This window comes from Oryzias latipes, chromosome 2, assembly GCF_002234675.1.
Source record: "Oryzias latipes chromosome 2, ASM223467v1".
Lineage (NCBI taxonomy): Eukaryota > Metazoa > Chordata > Actinopteri > Beloniformes > Adrianichthyidae > Oryzias > Oryzias latipes.
In genome coordinates this window covers 5,408,341-5,428,406 of record NC_019860.2, presented here as the reverse complement: position 1 = coordinate 5,428,406, position 20,066 = coordinate 5,408,341, and the positions used below count along the sequence as shown (strand labels likewise).

General features: G+C 45.5%; 3 protein-coding genes across 4 annotated transcripts in view; 1 reads left to right on the top strand and 2 right to left on the bottom strand.

The window, feature by feature from the left end:
- The window catches only part of LOC101172629 (zinc finger protein 436-like), a 1,005,429-nt gene that overhangs the window by 535,206 nt on the left and 450,157 nt on the right, over positions 1 to 20,066 (top strand). The window lies entirely within an intron of this gene.
- LOC110016657 (zinc finger protein 502-like) overlaps positions 1 to 20,066 on the bottom strand; it is a 970,715-nt gene that overhangs the window by 591,014 nt on the left and 359,635 nt on the right. The gene's annotated exons all lie outside the window — the stretch shown is intronic.
- Positions 247 to 17,797, bottom strand: LOC110013533 (NLR family CARD domain-containing protein 3). The gene is made up of 9 exons (XM_023962097.1): positions 17,697 to 17,797; positions 17,516 to 17,614; positions 16,860 to 16,979; positions 15,259 to 15,337; positions 14,899 to 15,097; positions 12,959 to 14,759; positions 12,689 to 12,862; positions 1,209 to 1,382; positions 247 to 894 (listed from the first exon to the last, which is right to left on the bottom strand). The coding sequence occupies exons 1-9, from the start codon at positions 17,780 to 17,782 to the stop codon at positions 873 to 875; spliced, it is 2,754 nt and encodes a 917-aa protein (XP_023817865.1). The 5' UTR covers positions 17,783 to 17,797; the 3' UTR covers positions 247 to 872.

Sequence of the window (20,066 nt, the reverse complement as noted above, 5' to 3'; positions counted from 1 at the left end):
GAACCACCTTCATGAGCTCCTGGTTTCTTCTGGATCCTCCAACATTCAGACGCTCTCTGACTGAGTTCATGTCTGCACAGAAACCTTCAGGATTCTCTTCTTCCACACGTCTTTCACAGGTGTCTCCCTTCTCCCTCCTGCTTCATTGCAGTTGGTTTTGTATGAGCCAAAGGAAACCATAAAAGGCAGAAATAACACATTATTAAGGAACTAAATTACTGATAAAGAAAACGGCTTGATAAAAACTGAATCTTAAAGTTGAGTTTATAAAAAAAGTTTCCACAGCAGAGTAAGTCCTGGGATCCACATGTGGACGTCTACAGAATTTCCTCTGTTCTCTACAGACAATAGTAATTTTCCAAGAAAAGTCAATTGCTGACTCGGCATTTGTCGGCATCCTCATTTCAAAGTGTATCAAAGTGGAAACGATGGAAATAACATTGAAAATTTTGAGCATAGAGGCTGAATGCTGCTTGAACTGGAGGACAATGTCACAATATTATACACAAACAGCTTCATGAACAGAGAAACACAGACATCAGCTGACGGGAAGAATGACATCAGTTACTATGGCAACAAAAGAGTGAAGAGAAGCTTGAGATTTCCCAACACTCCAAGTTAGAATGAGAAGAGGAAGTGCAGTTCTCCATCAGTCCACCGGGGGAGCTGCAGCACAATAACTGTCCACTTGATGCTGAGAGAGACAGTGGAGCTGATCTCAGATCAGTTCCTGCTGCAACTCTGACACTCATCTCCACTTCCTCTGATTCCTCCATCACTCTGCTCTCCACCTCCCAGGAACACCGTCCAGTCACAACATCTCTGCAGACCAGCTGCTGCTGCTGCTCCTCTCTGCTCCTCCAGATGGAACATCAGACTATCCAGTCCTCCCACCTGCAGAGAGAAAGTGTAGAGACAGAGATGAAGGAGTGTCTCCTGATCCTGGTGTGTCAGTCAGTGATGCAGCACAGCAGCAGAAAGAGCAGCAGGAGCTTCAGTCCTGTTCAGAGCAGCAGCTTCCTGTCATCTTCACCTGTTGGAGCTTCTGCTGCTCTGATTGGCTGACTGTTGTCCTGAAGCCTGTCATCATTCTCCTCAGAGCTTCACTGAGAAGCTGCAGCTTCACAGGAAACTCTGCATCTTTGCTCTCAGACTAACTTTAGGGCAACATCTGGAAGCAGCTTGACTGACTCCAACCCTCTACTGACCTCAGAGTCTGCAGTTTGAAGTTTGGACTCTCCACCAGATCCTGGAGCTGCTGAACATCTGAAGACTGAAGGTCGTTCCCTCTCAGGTCCATGTATATCAGGTGGGACGGGTTGGACTTCAGAGCTGAGACCAGAGCAGCACAGCTGGTCTTTGACAATCTGCAGTTCCTCAACCTGAATCCAGAACAAAGAGTTGAGTTTAAAGACAAAGTTCATGTTTTTCATCCTTCACTTCTTCTAAAGAGTTCAGAGCTGAAGAAGATCAGAAAGTTAGAAAAAGTCCAAAGATGTGAAACAACAGCAGCAGATCAGAAGAATCCAGCAGAAGCAGAGAAGAAGAACATTCAGGAACATTCAGGACAACATGCAGCTGCTTCAGGAAAGAAGTCCAGATGTGTGAAAGTCAAACATCAGCCTGTGGCTGCATCCAAACCAATTGATGTTTGTGGATGAAAAGGTGAGGATGTTTGTGGAGGATGTGTCTGTCAGAGCAGCATCCAGCTGCAGCAGGACTCTGTCACTGTCTGCTCACAAACATCAGCCGCTGGACTCTCAGCTGCATCTGCTGAAACACAGCAGCAGGACTCAGAGTGCATGTGAGCGTGCACGGCTGCTTCTTATGCATGCGCTTTAAAGGAGTCTGTTGGAGCAAAGACACAAAGAAGAGCTGATGGCTGCAAGCAGGACTTTGTGGAGCACAAATGTCAGCAGACAGCTTTGAAACAAGCAGCTGCAGGAAGAAAAGAAGTTCTTCTGCAGATCTTTGAAGAGAACAAGCAGCTGCAGAAAGATGCTGCTGCAGATCAGAATCTGGACATTTCTGCTTGCTGTGGGTCAACACAACTTTGTCATCATATTGATCTCAACACAACTGAAACATGGAGTCTGACCTCAGAGTCTGCAGTCTGCAGTCTGGACTCTCCAGAAAACCACACAGATGAAGAACTCCTGAATCCTGCAGGTTCTTGTTCCCGCTCAGGTCCAGTTCTGTCAGATTAGACGGGTTTTTCTTCAAAGCTGAGACCAGAACTTCACAGCTGATCTCTGACAGACTGCAGCTCCTCAACCTGCAATCAGACAGAAAAGTGTGTTCAGGAGCAGTGATGCAGCTGGAGGTCCAGGAACTTGGTCCATTCAGTCAGGTGGGACCCGCCCTGATGACAGACTGACAGATGACATTTTCACTGTTTGCTCATTTCTTTTGGATTTGGACCCAAAAACATGATCAGGAATGAAAATGCAATAGATTAGAAATGACTTGAAATGAAGTTAAAGCAGACGAGGAATTGAAATGTCATTGATCATTATGAATTAATTATTACTTAATACATTTTAAAATGCATAGAAGAAATGCAGATTCATCATTATTCATCATTCATTTATTTATTTATGAAGCACCTTCAACCAGCAGTAAAGAAGACTGTGCTATAGGTTCTGCACAAATGGACAACAAAACATAAAAAAATTAAAACATAAAACCAAATAGAAAATAATAAAAATCATAAAACAGATTTAAAATAATTAAAACCAGGGCTAGGCTGATGCTAAAGCACTAAAATAGAGGAACAATTCTTTTCAAAACTCTCCAAGACCGTGTCCTCTCTAATTGCCGGTTGCAACTGATTTTATAGTTTAATAGCCAACAAAGCAGACTTAAGGCCCGTACACACCGGGACGAATTTCGCCTGCGATTTTCGCCGACGTTTAATGCCTCGTGACTAAACAAAGGCCATCAATGTGAGTGTGCACACCGACGCAAAAAAACGCCACGCGTCAAAGCGTCACTTTTTAAAAAACGCCTCGGGTTCGTTTTTTTGGTTTCACGCGTCGCGTCGAAATCTATTCGACCAATGAGAATGGTGCTTTTGCACACGTGTCTGGAGCTTCTGAAGTTACAGTAAAACACAACTTGGGGGCGCTCAAACACAAAACTGCCTTTCTGAGCACACATACCAGCGAAGAAGATAGACGCCAAGTAGCGTCTACACTGCCGCAAAGAAATAATGACGGACATTCTAAAATATCCCCGAACCAAGCACCAGTTGGAGCAACTGGTGCTTGAAATATTCATGTTTTCTTTGTATGATTCTGACAAGCGCGTAAATATTTGCTCTCTTCTTCTGAGTAAAAAGCGACTTTAAGAAGCGTAAAGTTGCGCGGCGCCACCTTGTGTACAGGAGTATTTCTGTTTTACATTAAGCGCCATCTAATGTCAGGGAAGGAAATTGGATGTTCACTCGGCTCATTGTCAGCGAAAATCGCCTGGGTGTGAACACAAAAAACGTGGCGAAAAACGCTGGCGAATATTCGTCCCGGTGTGTACGGGCCTTTTTGGTTCCCCTGAAACTTACGTTTGGTTCTGGGAACCATTAACACAAACTGGTCAGTGGAGTGTAGGGAATTTAGGGGGGAATATCTGAAAAGTAGATTGGAGGGGTAAGGAGGTGCCGTACCTACCAGGGACTTTAAAGTAAAGACCAGAATTTTAATAAAAGCTAATATTTCACTAGCAGCCATTTCAGAGAGACCAAGATTTGTGTTATGTGGTCTGAAGAATCAAAGTCAACAGATCATTCATGCTTGAAGTGGCATACTTAAATTAGAGAGCAGATTTCCACAACTTTGACAGCTGAAACCCTGCTCCCGAACTTCCTTTTTCTTATTCCAGAAATCCTTTAAGACATTTGTGTCTAACTCAAGGCTCGTGGGCCAAATCTGGCCTGGTGTTTGATTCTATCTGGCCTTAGGGCCGGTCGATAGATCCATATTTGTTTAATTGATTCATTTAGAAAAAAAAATGCAGAAGATAATTTTTTGGGAAAGCCTGGGTTTTATTTTCCCAGCTCTCTGCTTTCTTAGGCTTATGTGGTTCAGAGCAAAGCCCTTCCGTCTCTTTTAAAGATGCCTTCCCTCGCACTACCATCTCCCTGAGTAGCCTGGATGTTGAGGTGGCCACAAAACCCCTGCAGCCTACTTCCACTGGGCGTTCCTTCACACTCCAGCCTTGCTCTTTGGCTTGAGGATGGGCGTTCACGCTTGTTCTCTGTCTTTCCAGCACTGTTGCCAGACACCTTAGCACCACATTGTGTCGCCAGGTGAACGGCCTTGACTGAGGCTGATCTTGCATCCCACCAAGATGTGCTTCAATGTTGCTGGGCTTTGACATAAAGAGCATGAGGGGTGTTCGCCATACCACTGGTTTAGGTTTGCAGGAGAAGGCAAGACATCATAGGTAGCCCTAATTATAAAGCTTGCCCTGGATGCCTACATCTCCCACAGGTCTTTCCAGGATAGTTTCCTCTTCTCCACTCCTTCCCACCCTTTCCACTGACCTTGCTTTGCCTGGGCCACGGCTTGAGCACACCTTCCTGCTTCCTCTTCCCGGCGTATCTCTTGGACCACCAGTCTACGCCTCTCAGCTGGGTTGCCCTTCCCGCAGGAAGGTGCGCTAGATGAGAGACCAAGACCACTCCTCCCCTCCTGCACGCATCCCACAATTTCTTTGTGTCTAAGTGCTGCCTTGGCCAGATCAGTTGCTGCCATTGGGGCCCACTTCCTCCCAGTGGCCAGGATGGGAGCTGCTCGGGCAACCAGAGAGTCACAGGTATCTTTGAGTGTCATCTCTAATCTGACCTTGGCACAATTGTACTCCTCTACCAAACTGGATATATGTAGTTCTAACATCCCCCTGCCATAGAGTCCAATGGTACTGAGGCACATGGGAAGGCAAAGGCTATTTCTGGCATAGGCATTGATCAACCTCTCCAACTTTTGTACTTTTGACAGTGGCACTTCATACAGAGTAAGTGGCCAGAGACGACGTGTTAATAAACCATACTGCATGCACCAAAGTTTCAGTTTGCCAGGGAGCAGGGTGCCGTTGATGTTCTCTAGCCCAGCTATGTCCTTTCTGAGCTGCTCTACTTGGTCTTTATCTCTAAGGGAAGCATCATACCAGCGGCCTAGGCTCTTCACAGGTTTTCTGAAACCATTGGGATAGGTTCCTCGCCAATGTGAAAGCGGTGGTCTGACAGCTTCCCCTTGACAGTGGAGATACTTCTGGACTTACTTGGCTTGATCTTCATCCTAGCCAACTCAATGTTCTTCTAAAGCTTTCCCAACAGCCGTACTGTGCAAGCCTTGGTCGTAGTCAGAGTAGTGAGGTCATCCATGTAGGCCCTGATCGGTGGAAGTCTCAGCACAGGTTTTATTCGTTGTCCACCAACCACCCATTGAGAACCCTGTAAGATGACCTCTATGGGGAGATGGTGCAGCCAGACATGATTCCCACTTCCAGGTGTTGCCACGCTGTGGTGTACTCTGCTGTCATCACACACACAGTTGGATATCCTGGAACTAGGCCTTTACCAGGGTTGTAAGAGCTGGTAGGACTTAGTCAAAGGCTGTCCACAGGAGCTTGTGGGGGACTGAGCCAAATTCGTTTTCAAGGTCCACGAAAACCACATGGAGATCTGTTCTTTCTTTCTTGGCAAGCTGAATCTGATGCCAGATGATGCTAGCGTGTTCTACACATCCTGAGAATACTGAGATCCCTGCTTTTTTGGATTGATGTGTCAATCAGGTTGTTTCTGTGCAGGTAGCTTGTTAGCCTATGAGCCACTACACTGAAGAAGATTTTTCCCTCAACATTTAAGAGACTGATCTGGCAGAACTGGCCGAGTTCTGAAGAGTACTTCCCCTTTGGGATAAGGATCCCTCCAGCTCTCCACCAGGATGTTGGAATCTCCTTCATTATCCACACAATTTTCATAAGTTTCCAGAGGATTTGTAGGACGCCTGAGGCATTTTTGTAGAGCCTATATTGAACTCCATTGGAGCCTGGAGCTAATGCGGCCCTTGCCCTATGCACAATTTTGACCACTTCACTCCACCTAGGTGGACTCATGTTAAGCTGGTACTCTGGTGTGCTCACTGGCGGCATGTCAGGTGGGAGTGAAACCTCTTCCTGATATCGGTCATCAGTACCGTTTTTTTTTTTTTTTAAAGATGTTCTTCCGCCTTTGATGCAGAGAGACTTGCAGTTTTTTCTTTTGTAAATAGACTCTTTACAAATTTGACGGGATCTTTGTAGAAACATGATCTTGTTTGCTCCTTCCTTCTGCGTTTCCTCAAGAAGTTTTCCGCACTTCTCAGTGTGGACAGCCTACCCTTGATCTCTTCCTGCAGAACGTTAATTCCCTCCTTTTCCTCCTCTCTGGCCTTCCTCCACTGTTTCTTTAGCTGCCACCTCTCCTTAATTAGCAGGACCATTTCTTTTTGTATTCTGGATTTGGTTGTGAATTGTCGGAGTAGATCGTTTGCCCTCAATCACTCCAAACCGTTCCAATCTGTATGTGAAGATGAGGTTCCCCATTCTCTCCAATTTCTTCATGGTGTTGCTTCTGACCCCTTCAAGGATATTGCAGAGATCATTGTTGACCTCCATTCAAAGTGACTTGTCGCAGGACTTTGGCCACTTTACTAATGGCCTTCGCCCCAAGATCTTCTTCTCAATTGAGGGGTGCGACGTGTTGGTTACCGGTTGTTCTCCTGTGCCTCGTTCTTCCTCCTCTGGGACAGGAGTGTCCTGCAGACTGTGGTGTGTGTCCTGATGCTGAACTTCAGTCGACTGATTAAACTTACTTCTTAAAAAGTAGTTATCGATGCAACGCCGCTGCTGTCCCTTCGTTAGGCACTTTTTCCTGCCCTGGTGTGTCTGCAGGCCATGAGTAGTAGTAACTTTTGTCCAACCACATATGCACTTCTGGAGCTTGCGTCCTGCTATAACTATCGGATTCTCAGGTGTACTAATCTTTAATCTCGTAGTCTGTTCCATTCCTATGTTCGTTACCGGATTGGCAGTCCGTGAGCCATCTTCCGCTCCTGCTCTCGCAGGCTCTAGGAGTGTATTCCTTGAATTCTTTGTAGCAAAATTGGGGTGGGACCCATACACCGCTCGGGCTGGATCCCACAACCATCAGTAGCTAGCCCATGGTGGCCCCGGGGGGGTCTATTCCCTCCTGTCAGCTGTCTTCCATGCTGTCACAAGGTCTTCCCCCTGTTGCCAGCTGCACTTTCACAGCAGTCACTGGTTCACCAGATGATCAGGGGCCTCATTTATAAAACTTTGCGTAGGACTTGCGTCAGAAGTGGCGTACGGATGAAACATAGGACGTGCGTACGCACAGAAATATTCGGATTTATAAAACCGTGCGCACGCACATCCTACGCATCTTTCCCTTAATAAATCACAACCGATTCTAAATGCAGCGCAGCTTTTGCGGCCCCATGACACGCCCATAGTTGCCCATAAATAGTCCGTGAAACGCCCACAAATGAATATTCATTGATTGCGAAACCACGGCAAACACAGAGAGGAAATCAAAAAAACGTGACTTCACTCAATGTGAAGTAGAATTTATCGTTGGCGAGGTGGAAAAGAGGGGAAAAGTGTTGTTTGGAGGGCACAGTGTGGGCATTACTAATGCCAAAAAGGCACGTGAGCGGCAGACGGTGGCCGGTCCGAGGTTGTGAGGCTACAGCGCTCCATGGGAGGGAGGGGGGGACCGGAGCGCCAGATGCATGCACCGGGTGACACGCGTGGTTCCTCCGAGTGCTCCTCTGTAACGCCGGGCCCAAAAGCCCGCAGAGGTCCAAAAGGACGGCTCGAGGAAGTCGGAACCGGCTCAGAAGCCACTCGTCCTCATTTTCCAGCAAGTCTCCTTGCTGTCTAAAGATGCGTTCACTCTGAATTCTTCCATTTGCCACATCTTCTAAGATCAGCCATTGTGCGTCATTACGCATTGTGATGGGGCATTTTATTTCCCTCCATTTAATTACATCTGACAAGCTACAGATGTCGGTAATAATCCACGTGGAAATGGGAAATTGTTCCGCGCAAATGTAATTTCTTGTGGCTTTCTGAATGGTTGAGACATACGCCATACATTGTTTTATCAAAAATAAAACAAACTAACGGCATATGCATGAATACCATAATTCCATAGCTTATGAAGAAATGTTTTAATATGAAAACAACTTTCCCCAGTGGACAATTAGTACGTCTGTCCGTCCGTCCGCACCTATCTGCTCCGCCAGACGGACACACTGACGAGAATATCAGTTTTGTACATTATTTCGTTCTGTTAACTATATTATTTATGAGGATTAATTGCACAACATGCCAATATTGTAGAACATATATAGCTTTTCTTTTTCCAAATATGTGTTCATTTGAATTTATGTTGTAATTCTCGTTTGATCTGATTTGTTTGTTTCACTGCTGATCGATCAAACGGGTCTTTGTGTAGGCTGTTAATTGTAAGTCTTGCTTTGTGAAGTCTTGCGTTCATTTATGAGAGGCAGGATTGTCATTTCCACTGTCACTTTCACGTGTTTCTTCCATCTGCCGACGGTGTCGCCGTTTCTCATTTCACCCGTTTTTGTGCGTACGCCTGGGTCAGAGCTTGCGTGGAGGACCGCACATTTTCCCGTCAAGTTTGCTTTTTATAAATCTCAACTATTGCGTAGAGAGCGGCGTACGCCTTCTTTTGTGCGTACGCAACGTTTATAAATGAGGCCCCAGGTCTGTTTTTTAGGACTAGATGTTATTATCCTTGATTAATTACTAAGGCACAGATGAGACACTGGGGCAAGCAGATGAATGGTTTAGCAAGAATATCAAACAATTTTCACCAAAGTGCATTCAAAACATCAAAGACCAATGAATCAGATTAATGTAACATTGTTGTTCTGTAGTGATGTCATCAGTCAGTCATCTGTACTCATAATATTGATCTGAACACAACTGAAACATGGAGTCTGACCTCAGACTCTGCACTCTGCAGTCTGGACTCTCCAGAAAACCACACAGATGAAGAACTCCTGAAACCCCCTGGTTCTGGTTCTCACTCAGGTCCAGTTCTGTCAGATTAGATGGGTTTTTCTTCAGAGCTGAGACCAGAACTTTACAGCTGATCTCTGACAAGCTGCATTCTTCCAACCTGCAATCAGACAGAAAAGTGTGTTCAGGAGCAGTGATGCAGCTGGAGGTCCAGGAACTTGGTCCATTCAGTCAGGTGGGACCCGCCCTGATGACAGACTGACAGATGACATTTTGAAATTATGGGCCGAAAAAGTGTGACAACCTGTTAAAGAAAATTTATTACACTTTGCGGGGGGAGCTGTTTTTGATCAATATAAAAAAAGTTTAAATTGAAGAATTTTCCAACAGCAAAAACAAATTATAGAAAACCCTGTTAAGAAACTGAAGCACAGAAAGTCCTCCTTTGTGTTGAATAGAAATACAAAATGAATCCAGATTAAAAAATAAATAACTGGGACTACCAGTTTGGCTCTGAAGAATTATCAGAACCATTTGATTGTGAATAAAAGATTAAAAACAAAAACATTAGACGCCAACTTCATCTTCGTAGAGGCCGGTCCTTGAAAATATTGGCTGACATTGGTACACAATGAATTCAATTGATGAAGAAAATCTGAACCAGTCTTTTTTCAAACACAGCTGTAGCGTTTTTCCATGTTCTCTTATTGGGTCTATAATATGGTATATCAACAATTTGAGCTTTTAAATGTTTTGTAATGTTAATTCCTCATGAAAAACAACCCCAAATCTGTATTTGGAGCTATTCACTCATCTCTGAGCATTCCTTTCTAACCCTTCTCTCTGAGCACCTACCCCTCCCACCCCACGAAAACAAGTAGGTTTTCACATTGTGACTTAGAAAAGTGAGGAACTATCCTTTCCAGGAAGAGTCTGCGCTTCCAGCACTGCCCCAGGGCAATACACAAACACACTTGCTCCATGGAGCGAGCGGTGATCTGCAAAACTCATTCAATTTATATGCACAATGTGCACATCCATATTTGCAAAACCTCCGATAATGTTTGTTTTCTTCAGCAAAACACAGACGAGGCTGACTGTAAGTTGAAGTCATGATATAGGCGACACCCACACAGAGTGAAAGGCGGAGCCTAAGAGTCGTCTTACGTGTTTTGATGTTGTTAAAGACAAAAAAAAAATGAACTTCCAAAGAGATTTGATTCTGTCTTCAGAAGGATGAAAAACCTTTTAGTCAGGATTTCATTTCTCTGGTGTTGTTGCTCTGCCTGAAGGAAAGTCTGTGTTTGAAGGACCTTCTTGACTAGGACTGCTGCTGAACTACTTCAGATGGTTAACGGTAGACTTGATAGGAGAGGTCATCCAGGTCAGCTAGATGTTCACCACAATCAAAGAATGAAGCAGAGCTAAACTTTTCTCTCTTCATCTTGACTGGAAGAAGCAGGTTGTGCAGAAAAAAGCTCAAAAAGTCTTTAGTTCTCCTCTTTTTTTTTTTTTTTTTTTTTTTTTTTTTTAACTTGTCCTGTCCAACAGCTGGGCAGACAGATGAGAGCTGAGGGCCTCTTGTGTTGGACATATTTTACTTTAACAAGAGGGGTTATTAATCTTCAGACAAACCAAAGGTATGTCTGAATAAACCCCTTTTGTAATTGAGGCCAAACTTTATTAATTTCAAACATGTTTGAAGATCTTTGGTGTTGGACCGGACGGAAAAGGAAAGAGGGGAAGAGGAGAGAGGGACGTTAGAGAGAGGGGGGGAAGGAGGGTGATAGTAGGAGGGGAAGGGGGATAAGACCATGAAGCAGCATAAAGCAACAAGTTTACTGGTTGTTAATCACCATGGTAAGGTTCAAATGTAGTACAAAAAGGGCGGAGCCTGTCCACACACACACCCAAGTGTCAAACACACCTGCTAGCTGCAAAAATGTCCATCTGTTGACATGTACACAAAACAGATAGTGCTCACACGCATACTTATGCCTTAAAACCAACTAGTGTGAAACATTTCAGTCATTCAGTCACGCAAACCGCCAGTGCAAAGGTGAGCCAACACCCGTGCTCAGGTGAGTGCTCATGTTCTTCTAAAATGGATGGTGGAATGTGTAAAGAAGGAGGGAGAGCGCCCAGCCATCCCCACCCCAAGACCCCCACCGCAGCAGCAGCGGCAGCCGGAAACCCCCCAACGCCACACGGAAACCGGCAGGGAACAACCGCCGCCCGGGCGACCAAGCCCGCCACCCAGGCCAGGGCCAGCAGGACCGCCGCAAGGCCCCCAGAGCCAGAGAGCAGGGAGGCACGGAGGGAAAGAGAGGGCCGCCCCAGCCCAGCCAGGAGAACAGCCCCCCCGCCGCGCCGGGAGAACCCAACGCAGGGCCCCACCGGAGAAGGACGCCCACAGCCCCAGACGAGCACCCCACCACCACCCAGGAGTTCTGGGCATCCCCCCGCCCCAACCCCAGGTACGAGCCAGGACCCCCCAAGGGAGACCCGCTCCGCACTCCAGGCAGCCATCCGCCCGGCCCATGGTTGGTCCAGGGAGGAGCAAGGCAGGGGCCCGCCGCCCCCGCCCAGGAGGGGGGAACCCCGGGGAAAAAAAGAGGGCCCACAAGGGGTGTTGTAAATATGGCCCGACCAGGCTCGGCCACAGATGGAAATTTGGCGGGGCCCAGCGCTCAGGAGCAAGGACCAGAACCCACCCCCCAGGGACACCAACACCCCCGGCTCAGATGTAATGTGAACCCCCCCACCGCGCGGAGAGAGCACCGCCGGGCCCAGGAAGCCGGCAGGAAGCCTTTAGTTCTCCTCTGAAAGCATTTCCTGACATCTCTGAGCTGTAGAGGGGCCTTGAAAAACACGAGGATCCACGGGGCCCAAAATGTCGGGCAATTGCAGTGACTTAAATTTAGTGAGGTCCACTGTGTCTGCTGCTCCCACAGTACCCTTTTCTGATCCCAGAAATCTTTTAGGATCTTCTTCAGTTTCTTGGTTTGCTGATCTAAACATATTACTTTGGCAGGTAGCTCCACCCCCAGCCTTGAACATAAAGAACCTGCAGAGGTTCTTCACTCTAACCCATAATAGACTTAGTGTCTGTTTAAGCACCAGGACTGAGAGCCAGATGCTAACCAAAAGACTATGTGACATAAAAGACCTGGTTCTGATCCAAGCTCGGTTCTGAATAATCACCAGAACCAGGTCTGTGGGAAAGACCTTTCAGTCTTCTGCAGTTTGAGCTCCTCGTGTCTCTTCATAAGGAGCTGCTGCTCTGTGGGTCAGAAATCTGCTGCAACTGTTTGTCTATTGAAATCTCCAGTTCTGGGATTGATTCATGATTTCTTTAGAAGAACACAGAACATAAACTTCTCCCAGATATCAACACTTGAATGAACTTAGGTTCTCCTGTTAAGTCTGGTGCAAAAAAACCAGGAGAACATTTGTAACCATCAGATAAGGAAAAACCAGGACTTTTAATTCAAGCAGAATGTTGTTTTCTTTTTACTTCTATGCAACAGTCCTCTGCTGTTTCCTCTGCACTGACGTCTATCTGACATTTTCTCCGGAATAAGAGAAAAACAAACAGAACTTGTTGTTGAGAGTCAACATTTGAATGAAACCTGACCTGAGAGTCTCCAGTTTACAGTCTGGACTCTCCAGTCCAGCAGACAGCAGCTTCACTCCTGAATCCTGCAGGTTGTTGGAACTCAGGTCCAGAAATCTGAGTCTGGAGGACTGAGAGCTGAGAACTGAGGACAGAGCTGCACAGCTTCTCACTGACAGATTACACCATCTCAATCTGAAGAAAACAAAGACAGACAGCAGTTATTGAATCTTTTATGTTTCCAATCAGATTCATTTATTCACTGAAGGTGATTTTCCTGAGAGTTCTTACAGAGCTTTGTTGGAGGCTTTGATCACTGGCAGCAGCCGCAGAAGAGCCTCCTCTGAACCAGAGAATTTCTGCAGGTCAAACTCTTCCAGATCTTCTTCTGATGACAGTAAGAAGAAGACCAGAGCAGACCACTGAGCAGGAGACAGTTTATCTGTGGAGAGACGTCCTGACCTCAGGAACTGTTGGATCTCCTCCACTAGAGAACCATCATTCAGTTCATTCAGACAGTGGAACAGGTTGATGCTTTTCTCTGTAGACAGATCCTCACTGATCTTCCTCTTGATGAACTGGACTGTTTTCTGATTGGTCTGTGAGCTACTTCCTGTCTGAGTCAGCAGACCTCGTAGGAGACTCTGATTGGTCTGCAGTGAAAGACCCAGGAGGAAGCGGAGGAACAAGTCCAGGTGTCCGTTTGGACTCTGTAAGGCCTTCTCCACAGCACTCTGGTAGAACTGGACTGGACTGGTTTGCTTCAGTTTGAGAATCTTTAAGAATGTTTTTTTCTGTTCCTCCATGAGGTTGAGTCCAGAGGTGATGAAGGTCAGGTGGACATGAAGAGCAGCCAGAAACTCCTGAACACTCAGATGGATGAAGCAGAAGACCTTGTCCTGGTACAGGCCTCTCTCCTCTCTAAAGATCTGTGTGAACACTCCTGAGTACACTGAAGCTGCTCTGATATCGATGCCACACTCTGTCAGGTCAGATTCATAGAAGATCAGGTTTCCTTTCTGCAGCTGCTCAAAAGCCAGTTTTCCCAGAGACTCCATCATCTTCCTGTTCTCTGGACTCCAATGAGGATCTGTCTCAGCTCCTCCATCATACTTGACCTTCTTGACTTTGGCCTGAACCACCAGGAAGTGGATGTACATCTCAGTCAGGCTCTTGGGCAGCTCTCCTCCCTCTCTGCTCTTCAGCAGATCCTCCAGAACTGTAGCAGTGATCCAGCAGAAGACTGGGATGTGGCACATGATGTGGAGGCTTCGGGATCTCTGGATGTGGGAGATGATCCTACTGGCCTGCTCTTCATCTCTGAACCTCTTCCTGAAGTACTCCTCCTTCTGTGGGTCATTGAACCCTCTGACCTCTGTCACCATGTCAACACACTCAGCAGGGATCTGATTGGCTGCTGCAGGTCGTGTGGTTATCCAGAGCAGAGCAGAGGGAAGCAGGTTCCCCCTGATGAGGTTTGTCAGCAGATTAGCCACTGAGGTGGACTTTCTAGGGTCATTTAGGATCCAAGTCTTGTGGAAGTCCAGAGGAAGTCGACACTCATCCAGACCATCAAAGATGAAGAGGACCTGGAAGTCTTCAAAGCTGCAGATTCCTGCTTGTTTGGTTTCAGGGAAGAAGTGATGAACAAGTTCCACCAAGCTGAACTTCTCCTCTTTCAGCACATTCAGCTCTCTGAAAGTGAATGGAAATGTGAAGTGGAGGTTCTGGTGGGCTTTGCCTTCAGCCCAGTCCAGAGTGAACTTCTGTGTTAAGACTGTTTTCCCGATGCCAGCCACTCCCTTAGTCATCACGGTTCTGATTGGTTCTGGTCTTCCAGCTGGGAGTTGGAAGAGCTCTTCTTGTCTGATGCTTTTTTCTGCTCTGTCTGCTTTCCTGGATGCTGCTTCAATCTGTCTGACCTCATGTTCTTCATTCAGCTCTCCTCTTCCTCCCTCTGTGATGAAGAGCTCTGTGTAGATCTCATTCAGAAGGGTTGGGCTTCCTGCTTTATCCATCCCCTCAAACAAACACTGGAACTTCTTCTTCAGACCAGATTGGACTTTATGTTGACAAACTGCAGCAGCAGATCCTGAATGAAGACAATAAACAGTAAATCATTTCTCTGCAGCCCTGAATGATGAGGGTTTGAATCCCTGTGGTTCCATGTGTTCAGACATCAGTAAATCCTCATTTCTCAGCAGCTGAAACCTTCAGAGAAATCCTCTTACTGCTCTGCAGTCCATCAGCCAGCTCCTCCTGCTTTATTCTCCTCAGGAAGTTCACTGTGATCTTCATCAGTAACTCTCTGCTGCTCCTCTGCTCTTCATCTTCATCCTCTAGCTCCTCCTCATCCTCCCTGTGACTCAGAAGCTTCTGGATCTTCTTCAGCTCCTTCTTCACAAAAGTGACAATGTTGTCCTCCAGCAGCTGCAACAGAATTCCAGATGAATGAGCCAATCAGAGTGAAGTCATGGAGCCAAACATCAGCTCCATGTTGGACACACTGACAGTCCACTGGTGTCCAAAGTGCAGCATGGAGACGACTGTGGACAGAATGATGGGAAAGTAGTTGTTGTTCATGTACAGACCAGAAAGATGGAGTCCAGCTGTGTTTGATGCTGCTGGACAGACGGACCACTGGGAGTCTCTGAGCTCTGCTGGTCCAGTCTGTGGACAATCAGCAACAATCAGATCCTACTGGACCCACTGGTGTCCTGCAGACACTCAGTAGAATCTACTAGATCTATTCTGTGTTTATGGAGAAGCTCCAACACTCACTGCAGCACACATGAAGATAGAAATGTCGGTTAGAAAGAACATTGACAAATAGCTCACCTATCTGTACCGGAAGATGATTTAAAGTCGATAATTTGACCCTTTGACCGGTCACTCCTGAAGGAAACACAGCTGGGTTCAGATCCAGATCCAGTTCTGAGTCTCTGATGGATCCTAATAGAAAAACACTTGTTTAGTTAGAAGTGAGTTTCTGTCATGATGGTGTTTGATGAGTTCTTTTGGATTTGGATCATCTCAGATCATAAATGCATCATGAATGCTGTGGTTTCCAGAACAGCAATGATTCCAACGTTAGTTTTGACTCACAGATGAATCAGAGTTACAGAAAACTGAAAGAAAAACTGGATATTTGATTCTCATTTAGACCAGAAGAAAATGAAGAATTTAATGTTTGAGTTTGTTGATGAGATACAAAGAAAAACTTCCTATTTATACTTTGTGGTTAGCTATAAGAGTAATGTACGAAAGAATTTCACTACAATGTTTCTATCCTGATCCAAACATTTATTCAAATAAGAAAACATGAAAAGATTAATTTCTGTCTCTCAGATCTTCTCTGATCTTCTTCAGATTCTGATCAAAGCTCTGCTCTCTGGGATTCTTAACTCTCAGTCTTTATTTTTCTTCACCAACTTTCTCTGAGGATTCCTGAGCTCCAGATCACACTTGGACTTGTTCTGATTTTAGTCTTCGAAACCATTTTGGAGCAGAAGAACAGAAATGATAGAAAGTGGGAGGGGCCAACTGTATAGTTCCAGTGTTAAGTCCTCAGTTTTGACGCTCCTGCAGCTCTCCTCGTTATCCAACGATCCAATAAAATTCCACAGTCCAAAAGTAAAAGAGAAAAAATCTTTAATTCCTTTTCTTCAGGTTGAAAAGTGAACAATAATCCACAGTGAACTTAAGGGAAAACTGAATAAATATAAATAAAATATGCAAATTAACGAGAAGAACTTAGCTAGGTCAAAAAACTGTTTGACTCCATTCCAAAATTGAGACTGACATGCATCTGCTGCGTGACCACCAGTGAACTACAGAGTGAAACCCCGGCTCCCCCTACTGGCTGTAAACTGAATAATACACTGAATGCAAAATGGTCATCTCTGACATTAAGGCGTCTACACCAACAGTTCAGTCAGAAATGAAGTAAAATCTTTGAATTTCTGCAGGGCAGTGAAAATTCCTAATAGACCTTCAGACTTTGTGGTTTGATTGATAAGTGAGCCTCAGATATGGAATGATGTAGAAAAGAACCAGTTTAAATTGGAATGAATTCTGTTCACTTAGTGACCTGAAGGATTTCAAGCCATCAGAGGATGATGACATCATGCCTGACATTTGGGATTTGGAGCTAAACTCAACAGATCTCCGTTCACTAGAAACTGCTTCTTACTGTGAGTCTGAAGGTCCTGGTTCAGTTCTGAAGGTTGGAGTTCCACCTTTGGACCGGTCACTCTTCATGGATCCACAGCTGGAGGCTGCAGACTGGACTCTCTGTGTGACCTGTTGACCTCTGCAAACACCAAACCATCAGAGTGTTGGAGGATCTGCTTCTTCATGAACAGCTGATGGACTTTGACATGAACACAGACTGAGCTGTTTAGTCTGGAATAACATGACATGTTTGGATCAACAGTTTCCAGGTTTCAGCATTTTCTGTCAGTCAATCCAGACTTTTTTCTAGAAAAGCTGATTCCAATTCTCCATGTAGAAATGTAGAAATTCTGAGAGCAGAAAGTCAAACTAGAACAATGTGATGTTTGGAAAGCATGAAAATCTGAATCCTAGGAGTCTGCAGTGATTCTTCTCATTAGACTGGAGCTGCTGTCAGTCAGAGTCAGCAGTCAACATGTTTTCTTCTCCAACATCTCTGATGTCTCTCAGAGACTCTCAGAAGACTCAACTGAAAAGATCTCATCACACACATGATGCTCCAAGTGAGTCTGATCAGAGAGATCCAGAACTGAACCAGACCTCAAGTCCTTCATCTGAAAACTGTTGATCATCTGAACTAGAATCCAGCCTCCAAAAACTCTGACAAACACTCACTGTTCCACTGCTGAAGGGATGTCTTTGAAGTCTGGATTTGAATCCTTTAAATAGTCACTCTTGAAGAGAACACAGCTGGATCCAGGTCCAGGTTGGTTCCTGTGAAGAATGAAGGTTGCTGGTGTGAGTCCTGAGCACTGACATGGAGAAGATCATGGACAGTTGGAGATTTTCATCTCACCTCTGAGCTTTGCTCTGGTTGTCATGGTTACCATCTCTGCTTTTAGAGGGAGGGGCTCCCTCCTGTGGCTCCTCCCACTGATCCATGCTGCTGGATTGACTGGATCCACATCAGCTCACACACACCTTCCACCTTCACCTGCAGAAGAAAACCCTCCTCATCATCAGCTCTGATCCTCTTTCACCAACAGATCAGCTGCTCCTCCACTGATTGGCTCTTCTCTTGTGTTTCTCTCAGGTTCAGGTGAATGCAGTCAGACAGCAGTGGGAGGCAGAGGAAGCTGCCATCAGCTGCTGCACTTCTGCTCTCCCTCCACCAGGTGGAGACATGGAGCTGCAGCAGCAACATTTCCATTCAGTCACTTTGACAAAGAAACAACAAACTTCCTGTTTCTACACTTCAGGAAACATGAAGCATCAAGAAAAACAGACAGAAATCAAAGCATGAAGAGAAAAGATAGAAAGACATGAATTCTTCCTCTGAGATGTAGAAACAAACAGAGAGCTGCAGGCTGAGTAGCTCTGGATTCAGTGATTTGATGAAGAGCTCTGGAACACTGATGAAGATGCTCAGAGTGGAGATGAGAAGAAACTCCAGACGAAAAAAGCTGTCTCCTTACAAAGCTTCTGCTTTGTAAGGAGATCCTTTGAAGGTGAATTGATTCAAACTACAGAACAGATGATGAAGAAATGCTGTTTGTGGAAGAACCAATCAGAGAGGAGCTCCCTGTTCTGTTCCATCAGAATCATGTCAGAAGTTCAGAAATGAAGGAGATCTCAGTACTGAGAGGATTGGAAACATGCTGAGAGCCTCACGACCTTCTTCAGCAGAGATCAAAGCACTGAGGAGCTTCCACAGCCTCTCTGGAAAGTCATTAGAATGTGAGCTGAGAGGAAGGCTGGAGCAGAGTCACCAACTGTTTGGAAGAACAAGGATCCAGCAGAACTCAGAGTTTGTCCTTCAGGGCAGATCTGACAGCTGCATTCTGCTCTGTTTCTGTCAGAAAGGTGACCTGCAGTGAACATTAGCTGCTGCTTTTTGGAAGAAGAACAAGTTAAAGACAAAGTTCAGTCTGAGCTCTTCCTCTGCTGCTCCTCTTCCTCACAAAGGAGAACACACAGACACGTCACGGCCTTCATCATGAGTGGAGAAGACAACAGAAACACAAAGACTCACCGTGAAGAAGAAGAAAGTCCTGCTCTGTCTGCTCTGACACGGAGGAAAACTCTCCACTTCCTCATTTCCTGATTCAGGAACACCTGAGCAGAGCTCCGCCCCCTTATGTGTGTGTTTGTGTTAAGCTCCTCCCTGTAATCAGAATGTGTGTGTACATAGGGGTGGAAGTGTAGTGCGTGTAATGTGTTTGTGTGTGTGTGGGTGTGTGTGTGTGTGTGTGTGTGTGTGTGCGGGTGGGTGTGTGTGTGTGTGTGGGTGTGTGTGTGTGTGTCAATCAACTCTTGATCAAGACGTTTATCTGTTTGTGACTCTAAAGGCTCCTGGCAGAAACGATCCTCACAGCGTCTCTGAGTCTGGATCCTATGATCCATTTGTGTGAAATACTGTGATGGAGCAGCAGCTCCACTTCTATCTGGACAATTATTGTCCAACAACCTCTACTGGTCAGGTCAAAGGTCAACAACTGTTATTAAGTGGACTGTATAGAACATGAACATTGATCCCAAGTCCATAAGTCCTTCACAAAGACCAATGTGGATCCAAATAATGAAGATCAATCCAGGAGGTCAAATGAGTTTCTCAAAGTCCAAACATTAAAGAATCTCCATGAATGGAGACAGTGAGGTGAAGCTGCTGCTCTGAAGTTATGGACCAGACTGGAAAACTTACTTAACATGTTCTAAATGTGTTAGCATTCATGAAATCTTTACAGACTGAAGAGAGACTTTCTCCACGGTTAATGTTTCCCAGGACAACATGGACTTCATCCTTTATTCTAAAACATAGATGTCAACTTTCTGAATTTGGATCATTCAGATTGACATTATGGATTCACCTGAGGGAAAACCACAGCAGGTCTAAAAATAGAAAAAAAAATGTCGTGTACTGAAATGTTCTAGTTCACTGAGTGTTCACTGAGTCTGCATGTCAGCTGTGTTTCTGAATTTCCTCCATACATTCATGACAAGATTATTGAACTAGAGTTTTAGAAAAATCCAGTTGCTGCTGCTGTTTGGTTGACTTCTTCAGGATTGAAATGTTCCTCTTCCTACTTTCTAGAGCTGAAAACTGCTCTGTCTGACCTCTGACCTCCACAAACATCAACTCAGAGAAACGGGTGAAACTGTCCAAAAACATCACCAACTCTGACTTTCTCGCTGTTAAATGTTGAACATATAAAAGGCAAAAGCGAGT